The 16,288-nt window shown below is 35.9% G+C and overlaps 1 protein-coding gene across 5 annotated transcripts in view; it reads right to left on the bottom strand.

Moving 5' to 3' along the window:
- LOC150108743 (twitchin-like) overlaps window positions 1-16,288 on the bottom strand; it is a 2,666,638-nt gene that overhangs the window by 1,810,751 nt on the left and 839,599 nt on the right. For all 5 annotated transcript variants that reach the window (XM_090390962.1, XM_090390961.1, XM_090390964.1 and 2 more), the window contains one exon: window positions 118-324. In XM_090390962.1, the coding sequence (XP_090247088.1) occupies window positions 118-324 (207 nt within the window). The remainder of the gene's footprint in view (window positions 1-117; window positions 325-16,288) is intronic.

The raw sequence follows: 16,288 nt of genomic DNA, 5'->3' as shown, positions 1-16,288 counted from the left end.
TTTTGAACTTGAAAGTGATATATACATGAAAATAACTAGTTAGGGTGGAGACTGAAAGAATGGCTGACAATTAAAACATTTCATTCATTTTACATATATAGAAAAATAAATACTTACCTAGAATATTGATATTTAGATTGCATTTAGCTTCTCCTTGTGAGTTGCCTATTGAAAAATCATAGGTTCCTGAAGTAGCTCGTAGTGCTTTCCTAAATGTGATAACAACTTTGTCTTTTTTAACAACCAATTCGCATTCCTTTTTAGAGATAGGCTGACCATTACGAAGAAGCTTAGAAACTACTTCTGATGTTCTAGTACCAGTAACTAATAATAATAATAATAACAACAACATGTTACTCACTGTCTCAGACTAAACAGACGGGATACATTTTTACAATATATTAAAGTTAAATAAATAATTACTATTTATTTAGGATATTTCTACATAAAATTCTTCAACTTTTTTTTGCTATAGTCAACTCTCATCACAGAAACAAAATGCAAATTCATAATAGTGTATCTAATTAATAACACAATGACAAGCTATTCTTTTTCTTGTTCATACACATTACCTGCTGCAAAGATTGACACAGTTTCAATTACAGCATTTGCAAAACTAAACAATTATTCAAGAACCGTAATGTGTCATATGTTTGCTGTCAGGTACCAATACGTTTATATTCATATAGATAACTATATGAATTACCTATATGAATATTTTGCTAACTATAGCTTAATTATATATTCATGTTTAAAATGAAATTTAATAACATTATTAAAAACAATTTTCATGGTGAAAAATTCATGTATTCATCAGCACTTAATGAATTTCAACAACATATGCATGATACTGTTAATATCTAAGGCAGTATTTTTTTTTTAAATGCTGTAAAACAAAATCCATCATTAATTGCTGTGCTTTTTATTTAAAAAAAAAAAGAAAAAAAATCTGCTTTACAAGGTAAACATACTATACAAAAACTGTTAAAATACAAAAATACAAATTCAACATTTGTGTCAACAAATGTGCATTTTAGTATACAGATATTATCAAATAATAGACTTCCTATTAAGAATAATGAGTGTGCTCCTTTAAATACCATCCATCTAAGGAGGATATTTAAGGAGAGATATTTATTCCAATGAATGTAACCAATAGCATTAAGTTCTGTTTATCTAAAAACACCTTTACTGAGTTTAGGTATTACATATATTACTAGTATTTTTTCCTCTCGAACAGGCTTCCTCATAAAATATCCCCAAATAACTACAATCTGCAACTCTTCGAGAAAAATATTGATAAACTTCTTTCTCAGTCCTCACTGCATCTCATTCACAGCACTTTATGCACTTATGGGTTCTTCTGCTCCTCTTGTGTGGGATCAGTAAAGTATACCACATGTTTGTCATATGAGTAGTATGTTCATTTATGAAGTTAGATTAGTTTGATTCCAAAAATTTATGAACAACATTTGTATTATTTCCTATAGCAGAGGAGAATAATAAATATAGAACAGCAGTTTAGTAGCTGATGGTAATTATCACATAATATAGATAATTATAATTTAGATTAGAAAAGGCCTAAGTTCGATTCTTGTCATGACAGGAGGGATCTTTATATGGACTTTTTTCAATCGAAGGTGAGTTAGCCGATCTCATACGGAGGTAGCAGGGTTTTTTCTCCCGGAAACTCGGGTTTTTCATCCAGCATACAGACAAATCAGCCCTTCAGAACACACGCAATTTACAGACAAAAAATACTAGCTGTGGTGGTGGACAGTAGATGGGACTGATGTAGATGATTGGTAGTAGAGGATCAGTGTAGTGGTGGAGACTGGAGAGTTGTACAATAGGTGTCCTCCCGCGATGAGTCTTTGGACTCCTTGGAGGTGTCACGAATAATAATAATTATTATTATTATCACTCAATGTAGATATGTTCTAATAATAATAATGGGCCATGTGAAAAAGTTATTTACATCATGTAAGCATAACCAATGAGATGATGCAATAATTTAAAGCTTCAGTTGGAATCCAGACTCTGAGTTAAAATGTGTGCACTAGTTAACAGTTTCTGACATTCTTGTTCTCTGAAATAAGACATCAAAATCAACAAAACCTTTGAGTCAATTTGCCATATTCACAGCAAGAATCCTCATATTCCATGACAGTGTAAAGCCATGTGTTTCAAATAAAGTATTATTATTATTATTATTATTATTATTATTATATGGGTATCTCCAAGAAGTCAAAAGACTCATAATTGGAAGATCATACTATCTTTTATACACAGAATACCTCTCCTTAACTCATTCACTGTCAGGGCACTTACAACTACTTCTGGCAATCCATTCCATTCATTCACCGCTCTCCAAGCAAAAAATCTAGTCTGCACACCCTTATTAACCATACACTTATACAACTTCCAAGAGAACTCCCTAGTTCTCTCTGTATTTGCCATGTATCAAACATTTTCTTTTGTGTCAATCTTATAGAACCCCTTTAGTAACTTATAAGGTTCTATCGTGTCCCCTCTTTTCTGCCAATTAATTGAATGTTGCAACCTACACACCTTCAATCTATCCACACAGGAAGCAGTCCACAGACCTGTCACCAGCTTAGTCACTCATCTCCAGATCTCTCCACCACCTTTTGATCCCCAAGAAACCCAGAAACCCAACCAAATCTGTGCACAGTAGTCAAGATGCAGCCGAATTATAGATTTGCCTTAGAGAGAGAGAGAGAGAGAGAGAGAGAGATAATACTCTCTATCTATAGTTAATGTGCTTTCCAACATCCAAGTGATCAGTTCAGGTATTTTGCCAATTTTTGCAATATATCCTCTGAAATGTCAGCCACCCCCCCCCCACACACACACACACAATTTGCTGCAAATGCAGTATTATGAATGTGATAGACAGTATGTAATATTTTCATTCCAAAGTGCATAGCCTTATAGTTTTTAACATTAAATTGAACAACCACTTTCCTTTACCCATAATGTCAATTTATGACTCCATCGAGATATCATCATTATTATTATGTGACATCTCCAGGGAGTGCAAAGACTCATTGAGGGAGGGCGCCTGCTCCATAGTTCTCCGTCTCCACCAACTACAGCAAACCAAAACATCTACACCAATGCCATCTACTGCCCATCACCACCACTAGTATTTTAACAGGCAATCACAAACATCCATGCCCATGGTTTGATTTGAACCAGCAGCCTTTTGGCTGGAGAACGGATACAATAACCACTCGGCCAACAAGGCCGGCTAGTTGGCCGAGTGGTTAGCATATTAATTATAAGCGTATTTTAATATAGTATATATAAATATTATAATAATAATACTTCTAATTAAGTTAACTCATTAATATAGCACTCATGAGCACATCCAGCAACTCATTTCCCTCATTCACCACTCTCCAAGCAAAAAATCCAGTCATCACCAAAACAAAGGGTTCTTATCTACACATATTAGTTTATTGTTCAGCATGCACATCATGTTTTAAACTGTTTGGATCTATTGCAATATATCCTCTGTACTTTAACTTGCTATCCACTATTACTCTCAAATCATCTCATCACATGCTGCAGTTAAACTCCATCAAGTTATACACAGCATGCAATAGTTTCATCCCAGAGTGAAATAAACTTATGCTTTGCCACAATAACCTGAGAAGCAGTATTTAAATCATCATGCAGGATCTTAATTAACTTAATTAACTATTATCCTCTCCAGAATTTAGTATCATCAGCATACAAAGAGACACCATTCTCAAATTATCTCCAATGTCATTAATGCACAAATTAAACAGCAGCATCCACATATTTATCCCCACTGCACACCACTGATGGACTCACTACTTTATGATGCTCTACCAAATACTGCACTTTGATATCTTTCCATCAGACATCCTTTTATACATATCATCAGTGTTGTACCCATCCCATTCTTTCAATAATTCGACTTCGATAATTCCACAATTAAATAGTTCTACTTTTTTTACTTCGCTTAATTCTAAAAAAGTGAGGAAATTACTAAGGAAATATTATCCTTTACAAAGCATGCTACTTCTATAGAGTATCATTCCTGCTACCAATAATTGAATTTTGTCCTTAAGTAACTATTCTAATATGTGAACTATAATTCACTCAGTATACATGCTGATCAGTCTATAATTTGCTGCTTCTATTTTTGGCATTTCTATTCTGTAATAGACTATCTTAACCTCTTTCCATTCCCTTACAATCCTCACAGTGCCGTGACTTACAATAAATAGTTAGAAGAAACACACGTATAAACCAAAGTGAAAATTATTTAATTGTAAATATTTCATCCTAAGTATCTTAGGACATCATCAGTACAGTATTTAAACAAAAATTAGGAATAACATACAGTTAGGGCGCATGATTACAATAGAATCTCATGAAAACGTGCATAACGTGCTAAAGTAGTACAAAAAAAAAAAAAAAAAAAAAAAACGTTAATTATTTAACACAGTTTTGTATGATAATTTCACATACTTTAGGAATAGTAAGAACGTCGTTGCAGTTTAGGTTTGGTCTGTGTAGTAGGGCTTCAGAACTTTCTTTGTATAAACGTTCATGTTTAAGTAAAGATCTATGTAAAAGTTTAGCCTTTTCCCAATGGATCCTATGGTTTGGATTTTCAATTCCGTGTTGAGAGAGGCCAGATTTTTGCGGTATAAGAAGACGAATGTGGTCTTGATGTTCCGAGATGTGTTTCTGAACAGACCTACCTGTCTGTCCAAAGTAAGATAATTTGCATGAGCATGGAATCTCATGTTTGTGTTTCTTCTAATTATGAACGCACCACAGGTTTCGTTATTTTAAAAAAATTACAATAAATAGGTTTGTCAGGAGTACTGCCAATTCTCTTACACTTTCTCATGACACATGCACTGCTATATATCAGTGCATTGGATATATCCAATCCATTCTCATGTTGTATTCATATGGAGTGCCTAAGTAGTGCAATTGGAGGAACAATGGTACATTGTGTCCATCAAACGGAAAATAGCTGAGTTCAATTCCCGTCATGATAAGAAGAGTCTTTATATGGGAATTATTTTCAATTGAAGGTGAGTTAGCTGATCTCATATGGAGGTAACAGGTTTTTTCCTCTAGGAATCTTGGGGGGTTTTGTATTCCGCATACAGGCAAATCAGCCATGAGAACACACACTGTTTACAATCAATATATATATATATACTATTGGTGGTGGTGAGTGGTAGATGGTGCTGTATGTTAATAGTAGTAGCAGTGTCGTATAGTTGGATTAAGTAAGGGAGAAGGTGAGGTGTAATGGAATAGTGTGTCCTCCCATGATGAGAAATTGGACTCCTTGGAGGTATCACATAATAATAATAATAATAATAATAATAATAATATAATAATAATTTTTATTGATCTCAAAAAAAAAAAAAACATATATACAATAATCATCATCTTAAGTGACATTCCAACATGTTATTTTATAAATTACAGCAACTAAGTGCTACAGACAGATTATGGTTCATTTTCCACATCATATTTATACAAAAAAAAAAAAAAAATCAACAATTTGTATTATTAAAATTATGATTATATTTATGCATTTACAACACATATTGATTCTGGGTTTTTTAACAATGAAATCCATACAAATTTTCCTTTTTTACCACATAATGCATTAATAATAGTTACTGTACTTGTCTGAAGTCTTGTCATACAGTATGTATTTACAGCTGTCTTGTAGTTGGCATCAAAATAATATTTTAGCATAACTGCATAGTGACATAGGTGTTTTGCTGTTAGTATTTTGTGTTCTGACATTGCAGTGTATATAAAGCCAGTATTGTCTCTTTATTTGCAAAGTTGCAGTTGAATAAGATTACATTTTTAGAGTATTTATACAATAACAATAAATTATATATATTTACAATTTTTGCTTTAATGTATTTAAGCACTGTAACTACTGCACTTAATGTCATATATGGATTTTTTTTTCTTTGTGTTGATCTTGGTTGAGATGTAAAGTCTCAGCTTGAATCCTCGAAGCTTTTTGTGAAGCTTATCTGAGGATGACACTAGTTAATTATTGTTTATTGGTTTGATTGCTGTGTTGGAAGTAGGTTGATATTTGATAGGTCTGATACTCACTACAGCTGTAGGATGACATATTCTTTCACACCCACATGCAAGTATACATGCTCACTCACACACACACACACACATGATAATTTGAAATTTCATGACAATCACTGAACTGGAAAGCCTGAACTTATATATTGTTTTGTTAAGTTTGTAAAGTGTGTATGGTGCATATGTCTTGTTCATAGTATGTCCTTAAGATTCTTTTCAAGCTATTGTAGCTTGTAAGGTTCCTGTGTTCAAAAGGTAGTTTAATTAGCATATCTGGGATGTAGAAGCTTTGGGTGATCTTCTGCCAAAGGGTGTAGTGATTATTATATTTCTATGTGATATAATTAGTTGTCTGAAGTTTTTTATATGGCATGTATTTATGGCTGTCCTGTAGTTGGCATTGAAATAGTATTTTAGCACAGCTGCATAGTGACATAAGTATTTTTCTGTTAGTATTTTGTGTTCTGACATTGCAGTGTATATAAAACCAGTATTGTCTCTTTGTTCTCAAATGATGTTTTATCATTTTATATTGTAATGATGTTAATCTATTCAGTTTGTGGTGTGCACAGAACACATAAGTTGTTATATTATTATTATTATCCAGGCCTCCATGGAGTCAAAAGACTGATCGTATGAGATTGTTTTTAGGAAACACACAGTTTATCATATCACTCCTTGAATCCATTGACCATTCCCACTCCAACCACTGTCTCAGGCAATGCATTCCAAGGTTCAACCACCCTCCATGCAAAGAAACCACTCCTCACCCTCTTGCGCACAGCCTCCTTTCGCAACTTCCAGGGATGGACCCTTGTCATCGTTCCTTTCCTGTAACTGCCTCTCAACAGTTTAAAAGTCTCAATCATATCACCTCTCTTTCTTCTGTCCACCAAACTCTGCAGTCCACATTCCCTCAGTCGATCCTCATAACTCATATTGTACAGTCCTGAAGCTGTCTTTGTTATCTGCCTCTGTACCCCTTTCCACAGTCAATTTATCCCCTTCAAATCCTGAGGACCAAATCTGAGAACAATAGTCTAAGTGTGGTCTGATCAGAGTCTTATACAACGGAATGATAACTCTTTTATCTCTGCAGGTCAGCATCCTTCTCAGTATTGCAGCAATCCTCTGGGTTACCTTCACCACCTTTGCAATATGCTCCCTGAATTCCAGTTTTCTATCAATCATCACCCCCAGATCTCTTTTCTCCCCTACCTCCTCCAGTACAGCTCCTCCAATCAAGTATGCATCCTCCCATCGATGGTTTTCAAACTTCAAGACTTATAGCATATCTTAGTATATTTTTAGTATATTTTCCAGTTCATATCTGCATCGAAGTAGATTCTAAAGTATCGTATTGTTTCAACCTGAGTGATGGTGGTCATTTTACTGTTCTGTGTGCTTTTCTATGTTGGAGAGTGGATGTTGGATGGTTATATATATATATTATCAACTGGTTGATAATATATATATAACTATATGTATATAACATATATATATATATAATATATATATATATGTCTTGTCAGAGTTTAGGTGTATGGAGTTTTTGGCCAGTTAATGAGCAGATTTATGTCATGCTGCATATTTGTTTGGACTATGCTTGCATTATAATGGATGGATATTATAGCTGCACCGTCTGTGTATTGGAAGATCTTGCCTTTGAGAGATAGCTGGTTAATATCATGCATATAAATGATGAATAGAATTGGGGAAAGAGAGAACAGTTCCCTGTGGCACTCCACAGTTTACTGGTAGCTCTCTACTGTGGATTGACCTGATGCATGTGATATGTTTTCTATTTTGAAGGTAGTTTCTAAACCACATGTGCAGAGGCCCATCTCTTCCAATAATAATAATAATAATACTGACATTTTTTAATATTCTGAACATCACTTCTTCATCTACCTCTATTGTTACAATGGTCTCTATGAAATCAATCACTTTATTATCCCTGCCCGGATAATCCACATTTAGGATGTTATCACTCAGTAATTCAATGATTTTTTTCTGCTTCTGTCCTCACATCTATATATATGAATTAATTCAAGCTAGCTTTCCATAATCATTCTTCTTGTTATTTGCATACCGAACAAAAGTAGTGTTACAAAAACTCCAAAAGAAAAGTGCTAGTGATGCTTGACAAAATGCTTTGGAAAAATTAGGAAAAAAGAAAACTTGAGCTTACATGTGACACGGACTGATTATTACAACAAAGCATTTGATTTCTTGCTGCATAGTCAAATAAGAAATTATCTAAACATTTTTGGTGTCAGTAAAAAAATCAGAAAATTTCTAGAAGAAGTTATGATGATCACATGAAAAACCCAGCTTTTGATAGACTGCCAAATTATAAGTTTTTAAATAAAGTGAAATGGGTGGGATTGGATAACAGCCTTCTGAGTCGGATTGGTAACTGGCTGTCAGACAGGTATCAGAAAGTTGTATATTTGGTTGCAGTATCCCGAAAGAGGAAAGTCAGTAGTGGTGTGCTGCAAGGGTCTGTATTACGACCATTCTTGTTCAATTTGTATAATAATGATATAGGAATGAGTTTAACTGGGAATATGCAGCTGTTTGCAGTTGATGCAAAATTGAGGAGAGCAATGTAGAGTCAAGCAGATGTTATGGCCTTACAGAAGGACTTGAATAGATTATATGATTGCAGGTAACTGGAACTATCAGTTCAATATAATAAGTTTAGTTTAATCCTTTATCCAAGTGTGAGCAAACAAAGTTTGCGCCTGAAAGTATCTGCAGGACTGGGGTAAGGTGGTACAACACCGGGCAACTCATTGCAAAGGTGGAAAAAGGTCTCATCACTCCTATCTCGGTATCTCCCATAATGCAAAGCAATCTCCTTGCAGATATGTGTAATGCTATGCATTAAGGCAAGGGCCACTACCCATACTGGTTTCGACCTTTATTGAGGTCTCGTGAGTAGGAGCCAGGCCCAGTAGTGGAGACACCAAGTCCTTATAAGGACTGGCTTAAAGGGGCAAAGCAAGAATGCTTTTTATCTTCCCCGTTATCTCTAAAGGACCGTGTACAGATACGGTGTTATTGAGCTATTAAAGCTCTGATCATAGCAGGAGGGTAACAATAGCCGAGCCCCAGTTAGAACTTTGTTGGCTACTGCATTGCCATCCATTACCCTCCCAGGATTTCATTCATTCATCCACCTCCCACCCCCATCTGTTTTCCAACCCTGGAGACACCAAGGCAGAAGCACTGAGAAGTGATTCCAACCTATAGGAGTTGCCAAAGGGTGTACAGCCTTATTATTAAATTACTCCAGATTCAGAGAAAGATGTTGAGAGTTTATTTTTCACTTGGTTAGACTATAATAAGTTTAGTTTAATCCTTAATCCAAGTGTGAGCAAAACTAAACTAAACTAAACTAAACTTATAAACAAAACTTATTATATGCATTGCATTATACATGCCTGAAAGGCAGTGTGCTTTGCATTATGGGATAAATACTAAGGCATATGATATGAAATCATCAGCCTCTATATACAAGTAGCTCAGACATGAATATATTTTATATGCAAAACTTTGTTTTGCTTACTTGGGAAAAGGATTAAAACCAAGTATAAAATTTCTTGGTATCTTTAACGTATTTTACACCCAAGATAAAAAACATTCAGACAAGGTAGTCAGTGGTCTTTGGAATGCAGAGTATGAAGACAAATGGGAAGAATGTAAAAGCCTTGTGAATAAGAGGAGGAGCAGAGGGATTATGATTAAGACATATAAGTTAGGCAGGAGTTGTTATCAGGTTGACATAGAGGAGATTTTTCATAAACTTGTGGGGGGGGGGCTAGAACAAGAGACCATCCCTGGAAACTGTATAAGGAGAGTGTGAGCACAGGAGTTAGTAGCAGGTTCTTTGCATAGAGAATGGTTGGTGAGTGGAGTGCATTGCGTGAGTTGTGAATGCAGTAGGCACATTGAATCAGTTAAAGGCATGGTTGGATGAACTTTTCTATGTGTGATAGATAGTGTGTACCACCCACAATGAGTCTATGACTTCATGGAGGTCAGATGTTAATAATAATAATCAATGGTAATAATCTGGATGAAGTTAATATTAAGAAAGGAATTTTCCGAAGTGATTCATTATAATTTATTTTGATCATCATAGCAATGATAACTGTAATGGATACTAAATAAAACTGGTCTTAAATATGAAACAGCAGAGCAATGAGGAAAATTATTACATCTCTTGTACACCTGTAGTGATTGAATTATCCAGAATTTGGAGTAAAGTGGATGACAAACAATATTAAGCAGGAATTGCATGTAAAAAAGAGTCTATGGAAGAGATATAAGGAGACAGGTAAGTGATAATGCAGGATAAAAATGGGAATAGAGTGACTGATACAAAGGACATAGTGGAATTGTTCAATGAACAGTTTATTGGGGTATTTCATCCTGGAGGAGTCAGTTTCAATACTAGAGGGATAGGGCAGCTTCAAGATTTAGAGGTACAGGAGGAGAGTGTGTTTCAAATACTGAGTCCTCTGGATGTCAGTAAAGCTGTGGGATGGATGGTATTTCACCACAAGTTTTGAGAGAATGTGCTAGGGAATGGCACTATCTTACCTTCCTCCCATGGAATGGAAGGAAGGTAAGATAGTGCCATTGGATAAGGGTGGTAGCAGACTGGAAGTGTCTAATTATAGGCCAGTTTGCGTGTCATCAGTAGTTTTTTTAAGATCTTGGAGAAAGTGGTGAGGGACCGTATACAGCATTGGGCAGATAAGGGTAATGTTATCTGTGAGAGTCAACATCGATTTGTGAAAGGGCGCTCTTGTTTTAGCAATATGCTAACCTTTTATAATAAAGTTAAAAGAACATTAGATGAGGGAAAGGCATATACTGCAATTTTCTTAGACTTAGTGAAAGCATTTGACAGGGTGCCACATGATAAGCTGATATTTAAGTTCTAGCACATGGGTCTGGATGTCGGATTGGGCAACTGGATTCAGGGTTGGCTGTCCGATAGGTATCAGAGAGTTGTGTATGGTGGGACAGTTTCAAGGAGGAAGACGGTTACAAGTGGGGTCCCACAGGGCTCAGTACCAGGACCTATATTGTTTAACCTTTATATTAATGATTGTCAGTGGATTGCAAAGGGATATTCAGTTGTTTGTGGATAATGCGAAGCTGGGAAGGATTATTAATAATAGTGCAGATGTGGAAGCCCTGCAAGAGGATTTGAATAAGCTAGATAGATGGGCAAATGAATGGGGATCCGACTGAATGGCAAAATGTAAGGTCTTGAGGTTTGGGAAACATTGATGGGACACTGCATACTCTATGGGAGGGGAGGAAGTAGGGGAGATGAGAGATCTAGGGTTGACGATTGATAGAAACCTGAAATTTAGGGGACATATTGCAAAGGTGGTGAAGGTAACACAGAGGATTGTTGCAATAATGAGGACACTGACCTGCAGAGATAAAAGGATTATCATTCCATTGTATAAGTCTCTGATTAGACCACACTTAGACTATTGTTCTCAGATTTGGTCCCCAGGATTTGAAGGGGATAAATTAACTGTGAAAAGGGTACAAAGGCGGATAACAAAGGTGGTTTCAGAACTGCAGAATGTTAATTATGAGGATCGGCTGAGGGAATGTGGACTGCAGAGTTTGGTGGATAGAAGAATGAGAAGTGATATGATTGAGACATTTAAACTGTTGAGAGGTGGTTACAGGGTTGACACTGGGGAGTTCTTTCGCTTGGTTGATCAGCGGGAAGGAGTGATGACAAGAGGCCATCCCTGGAAGTTACGAAAGGAAACTTTGCAAGAGGGCGAGGAGTGGTTTCTTTGCATGGAGGGTGGTTGAACCATGGAATGCATTGCCCAATAGAGTGGTGAGAGCGAGAATGGTCAATGAGTTTAAGGAGTGATATGATAGACTTTGTGTTTCTTAGGAAAGACCTCCCACGATTAGTCTTTTGACTCCATGGAGGCCTTAATAATAATAATAATAATAATAATAATAATAGTAATAATAATAATTCAATCAATACAATGCACTGTCTGCATCTTCAGTGGAGATATATTATTATTATTATTATTATTATTATTCAGGCTTCCATGGAGTCAAAAGACTCATCGTGGGAGGTCCTTCCTAAGAACATAAAGTCTGTCAAGACTCATCGAGGGGAGGTTTCCCCCTATGAAACACAAAGTCTATCATACCACTCCTTAAACTCATTGACCGTTCTCGCTCCCACCACTCCATCAGGCAATGCATTCCACGGCTCAACCACCCTCCATGCAAAGAAACCACTCCTCACCCTCTTGCTCACAGTTTCCTTTCGTAACTTCCAGGGATGGCCTCTTGTCATCACTCCTTCCCACTGTTCAACCAAGTGAAAGAACTCCCCGGTGTTGACCCTGTAACCACCTCTCAACAGTTTAAAAGTCTCAATCATATCACCTCTCCTTCTTCTATCCACCAAACTCTGCAGTCCACATTCCCTCAGCCGATTCTCATAACTATCCTTGTACAGTACTGAGACCATCTTTGTTATCCGTCTTTGTATATTTTCCACAGTTAATTTATCCCCTTCAAATCCTGGGGACCAAATCTGAGAACAATAATCCAAGTGTGGTCTGTGTGGAATTTTCACAGATTTTGCAAATATCAAGATGGAATCAAAACTAAATCTTTCCCCACTCTCCTCCATAAAATGAATAATTTCAACTACCGATAACCTATATGACCCTTTCAGATGTTTCTAAGTCTCAATCATATAATTTTCTTTGGTTTGCTAGTGTCTGTAATCCATAAATTCTCAATCTGTCTTCATAATCTGTATTTCACAATCCAGATATTTTAACACTTTTAACATTGCACTTCTCCACTGTATAAAAATTACTGTATAAAATGAGGCTTGGGATCTCGAACTTCATTTCGTATCTACAAAAAGTCCAAGATCCCAACCCTAATCAGTTTCTTCTAGCATAATCCCACCAATTTAATATGACGTTGGATAACTAATCACATCAAAGTGATTAGTTATCTCATTAGATAGTAGAATATACATTTACTAACGTTGATCTAAGAGCCATTTTCACATGCCCACAATTCCAGCCTATTCAAATCATTCTGCAAGTACAGCATATAAGCCGACTCATGATTACCCACCTATCTTTGCTTCATCAGCAAATAGCTGGACTCATGTCGAATCCGTCTCAATGTCATTAATGCATAGATTGAATAACAATGGGAAAAAGCCTGATCCTTGTGGTATACCACTGGTTACCTTTCAGTGGTATACCACTGATGATCTTGTAGACGCACATTGCCCATATACCACTTTTTTTGATATCTCTTAGTCAGCCATTGTCTTCTCCATGCAGTGCAATCCCATACTCTTCAATGTATGCAACAGTCTTCCATGCTGTATTCTGTCAAAAGCCTTAGCAAAATCCAAAAGTTTCATTATGTATCCATTCCCCTTGTCTAAATCACATTAACATTATTATAGAATGCGAGCAAGTTCCTCAACATGCAAATTATTTAGTCTGGTCACAGGAATAGCCAGTTTAGCTGAGCACTCTTTTAGCATCCATAATGATATACCATCAGCCACTATTGTCAAATTCTTATACAGTTTGTATAAGAATTTTTCACAGGAAATTTCACTGCTACCTAATTGATGTTCAGGTAATTAAAGTCCCCAATTATGATTACCAGTTCTACACCCATTATCTTTATTATTATTATTATTATTGTTATTATTATACTCTACATTCTCTCATGCAAAAAGATAACTGAGTCATGCTATTAACAGCTTTCAGCAAAATGAGCATGTGTTAACTGAACAATCTCCTCTTTATCTGTCACCCTAATACCTTCTGAATTCGATAGAGTTATTCTTTCATATTCATTGTTATTTTTACTTGCAGGTTGTCTTTAGCTTGAAGAGCCATTTTATTTTCATACTCAGATAGCTTTCTGTATGTACGACAGTTGTGACTCTTATAGTCTGCTACTTATATTTTCATAATTGACACCATCCTTTTCACATCATGGTTTTTCTTACAAATCTCTTGCTTAGTAAGATTACACATCCATTTCTTTCCCATCCTATTTATTTTTTGAACTCTAGAGACACATTCTGATATTACATAATTTAATGATGAGTTTCTGACTCCATGGAGGGCAGATGTTAATAATAATTAATGTACTTTTTAGTCAGATATCCTTCCCATCATACAACTGATATCATGGTTTTAAAAGAAGTAAACCGTGAGTAGACATATAGATACAAAATACATAACAGAAAAAACTCACGTAGAAAGATTATGTAATAGTATCATTTTCGCCTGTGTGTCACTGAAGATGCCTGTGACACACAGGCGAAAATTATACTATTAAATAATCTTTCTACGTGAGTTTTTTCCGTTATTTATTTTGTATTGATATCATGGTGCAGAACCCAGCACAAACTCATTCTTAACTTCCATAAATGGAGCAGTTTCTCAAGTCATTACCACATGATTCGCCATTATCAACCAAATGCATAATAGTTATTTCTTTAACTGAAACGGCTTCTGATACTATAATCAGATCTAACACTCGTAGACCTCTAGTTCTTTCTATTACATGCTACTTGAGGAAGTTGTCTCACAATATTGATATTGATATCATGGTGCAGAACCCAGCACAAACTCATTCCTAACTTCCATAAATGGAGCAGTTTCTCAAGTCATTACCACATGATTCGCCATTATCAACCAAATGCATAATAGTTATTTCTTTAACTGAAACGGCTTCTGATACTATAATCAGATCTAACACTCGTAGACCTCTAGTTCTTTCTATTACATGCTACTTGAGGAAGTTGTCTCACAACAGCTCAATAAATTCAATTTCCTTCTTTGCATGAAATTTCACTGCTACCTAATCAATGTTCAGATAATTAAAGTCCCCAATTATGATTACCAGTTCTACACCCATTATCCTTATTATTATTATTATTATTATACTCTATATTCTCTCATGCAAAAAGATAACTGAGCCATGTTATTAACCCATTCACAGTTTCCTCACTCACCACACTTTCAGACAATGCATTCCACTTATCAATCACTCCCCATGCAAAAAACCTGCTTCTTCCTCCCCTACCTACACCCTCATTATACAGCTTCCATGAATTATGTCTAGTTCTACCTTTACCTTCTCCCTTCATCCTGCTGAAAACCAGGGTAGCAAATATGTGCACAATAGTCCATATGTGGCCTGACAAAGCCTTCTGCAGAAGCACCATTGGGATATTCTTGCAATTAGCAATGTGGCCTCTAAACTTCAAGTCTCTGTCCACCATCGCTCCCAGATCTCTCACCTCCTCCACCTCCTTTAAGAGTTCTCCATTAATTTTACAATCTGCATCCCAACCTTGCATAACAAATTTCAAGACCTTACACTTTGCAACATCAAAGTGATAGCTCCAATCATTTACCCACTCACATAGTCTACTCAGATCATCCTGCAAGGCCACATCGATCAACTTCTCATAGCCCTTCCCAACTTTGCATCATCAAGAGACAGCTGCACATCTCAATTTAAGCTCGTTCCAATGTCATTAATGTACAAGTTAAACAATAATCGTCCCAAATAGAACATTGTGGTACTACAATAGTGACCTTTCTCTTTTGGGATGCCACTCCTCCATATACAATCTGCTGATTCCTATCCAACAGACAATCAGCTATCAAATTTACTAGTCTGTAATATAATCCCATCTGTTTCAGTTTCGCTATCAGCTTGTCATGTGGCAATCTATCAAAGGTCTTGGAAAAATCCAAGTGCACCACTGTATATGTATCTCCTTTATTGAGTGAGTTTGTCACCTTACTGTAAAATGTAAGCAGATTGCTGGAACCTGACCTTCACATAACAAACTGTCATTTTGCTTTATTGTCATTATGCTTTATGACAATCATAAAGCAAACTGCTATTATCAACCTACTTCTGAATCAGAGTCCTCACCAACTTTTCTAATACCTTAAAAACAGTCCCAGACACAAATTGCCCTATAATTTGTAACCTTAGTCTCTTCTCCCTCTCCTCCCTTTTCCTTGGTATAATTTTGACCACCTTTGATTCCTTT

This window comes from Typopeltis vanoorti, chromosome 3 (assembly GCF_054136105.1).
Source record: "Typopeltis vanoorti isolate ZY-2024b chromosome 3, IOZ_Tvanoo_1.0, whole genome shotgun sequence".
NCBI lineage: Eukaryota > Metazoa > Arthropoda > Arachnida > Uropygi > Thelyphonidae > Typopeltis > Typopeltis vanoorti.
The sequence above is the reverse complement of the archived record's forward strand: the minus strand, read 5'-3'. Positions and strand labels throughout refer to the sequence as shown.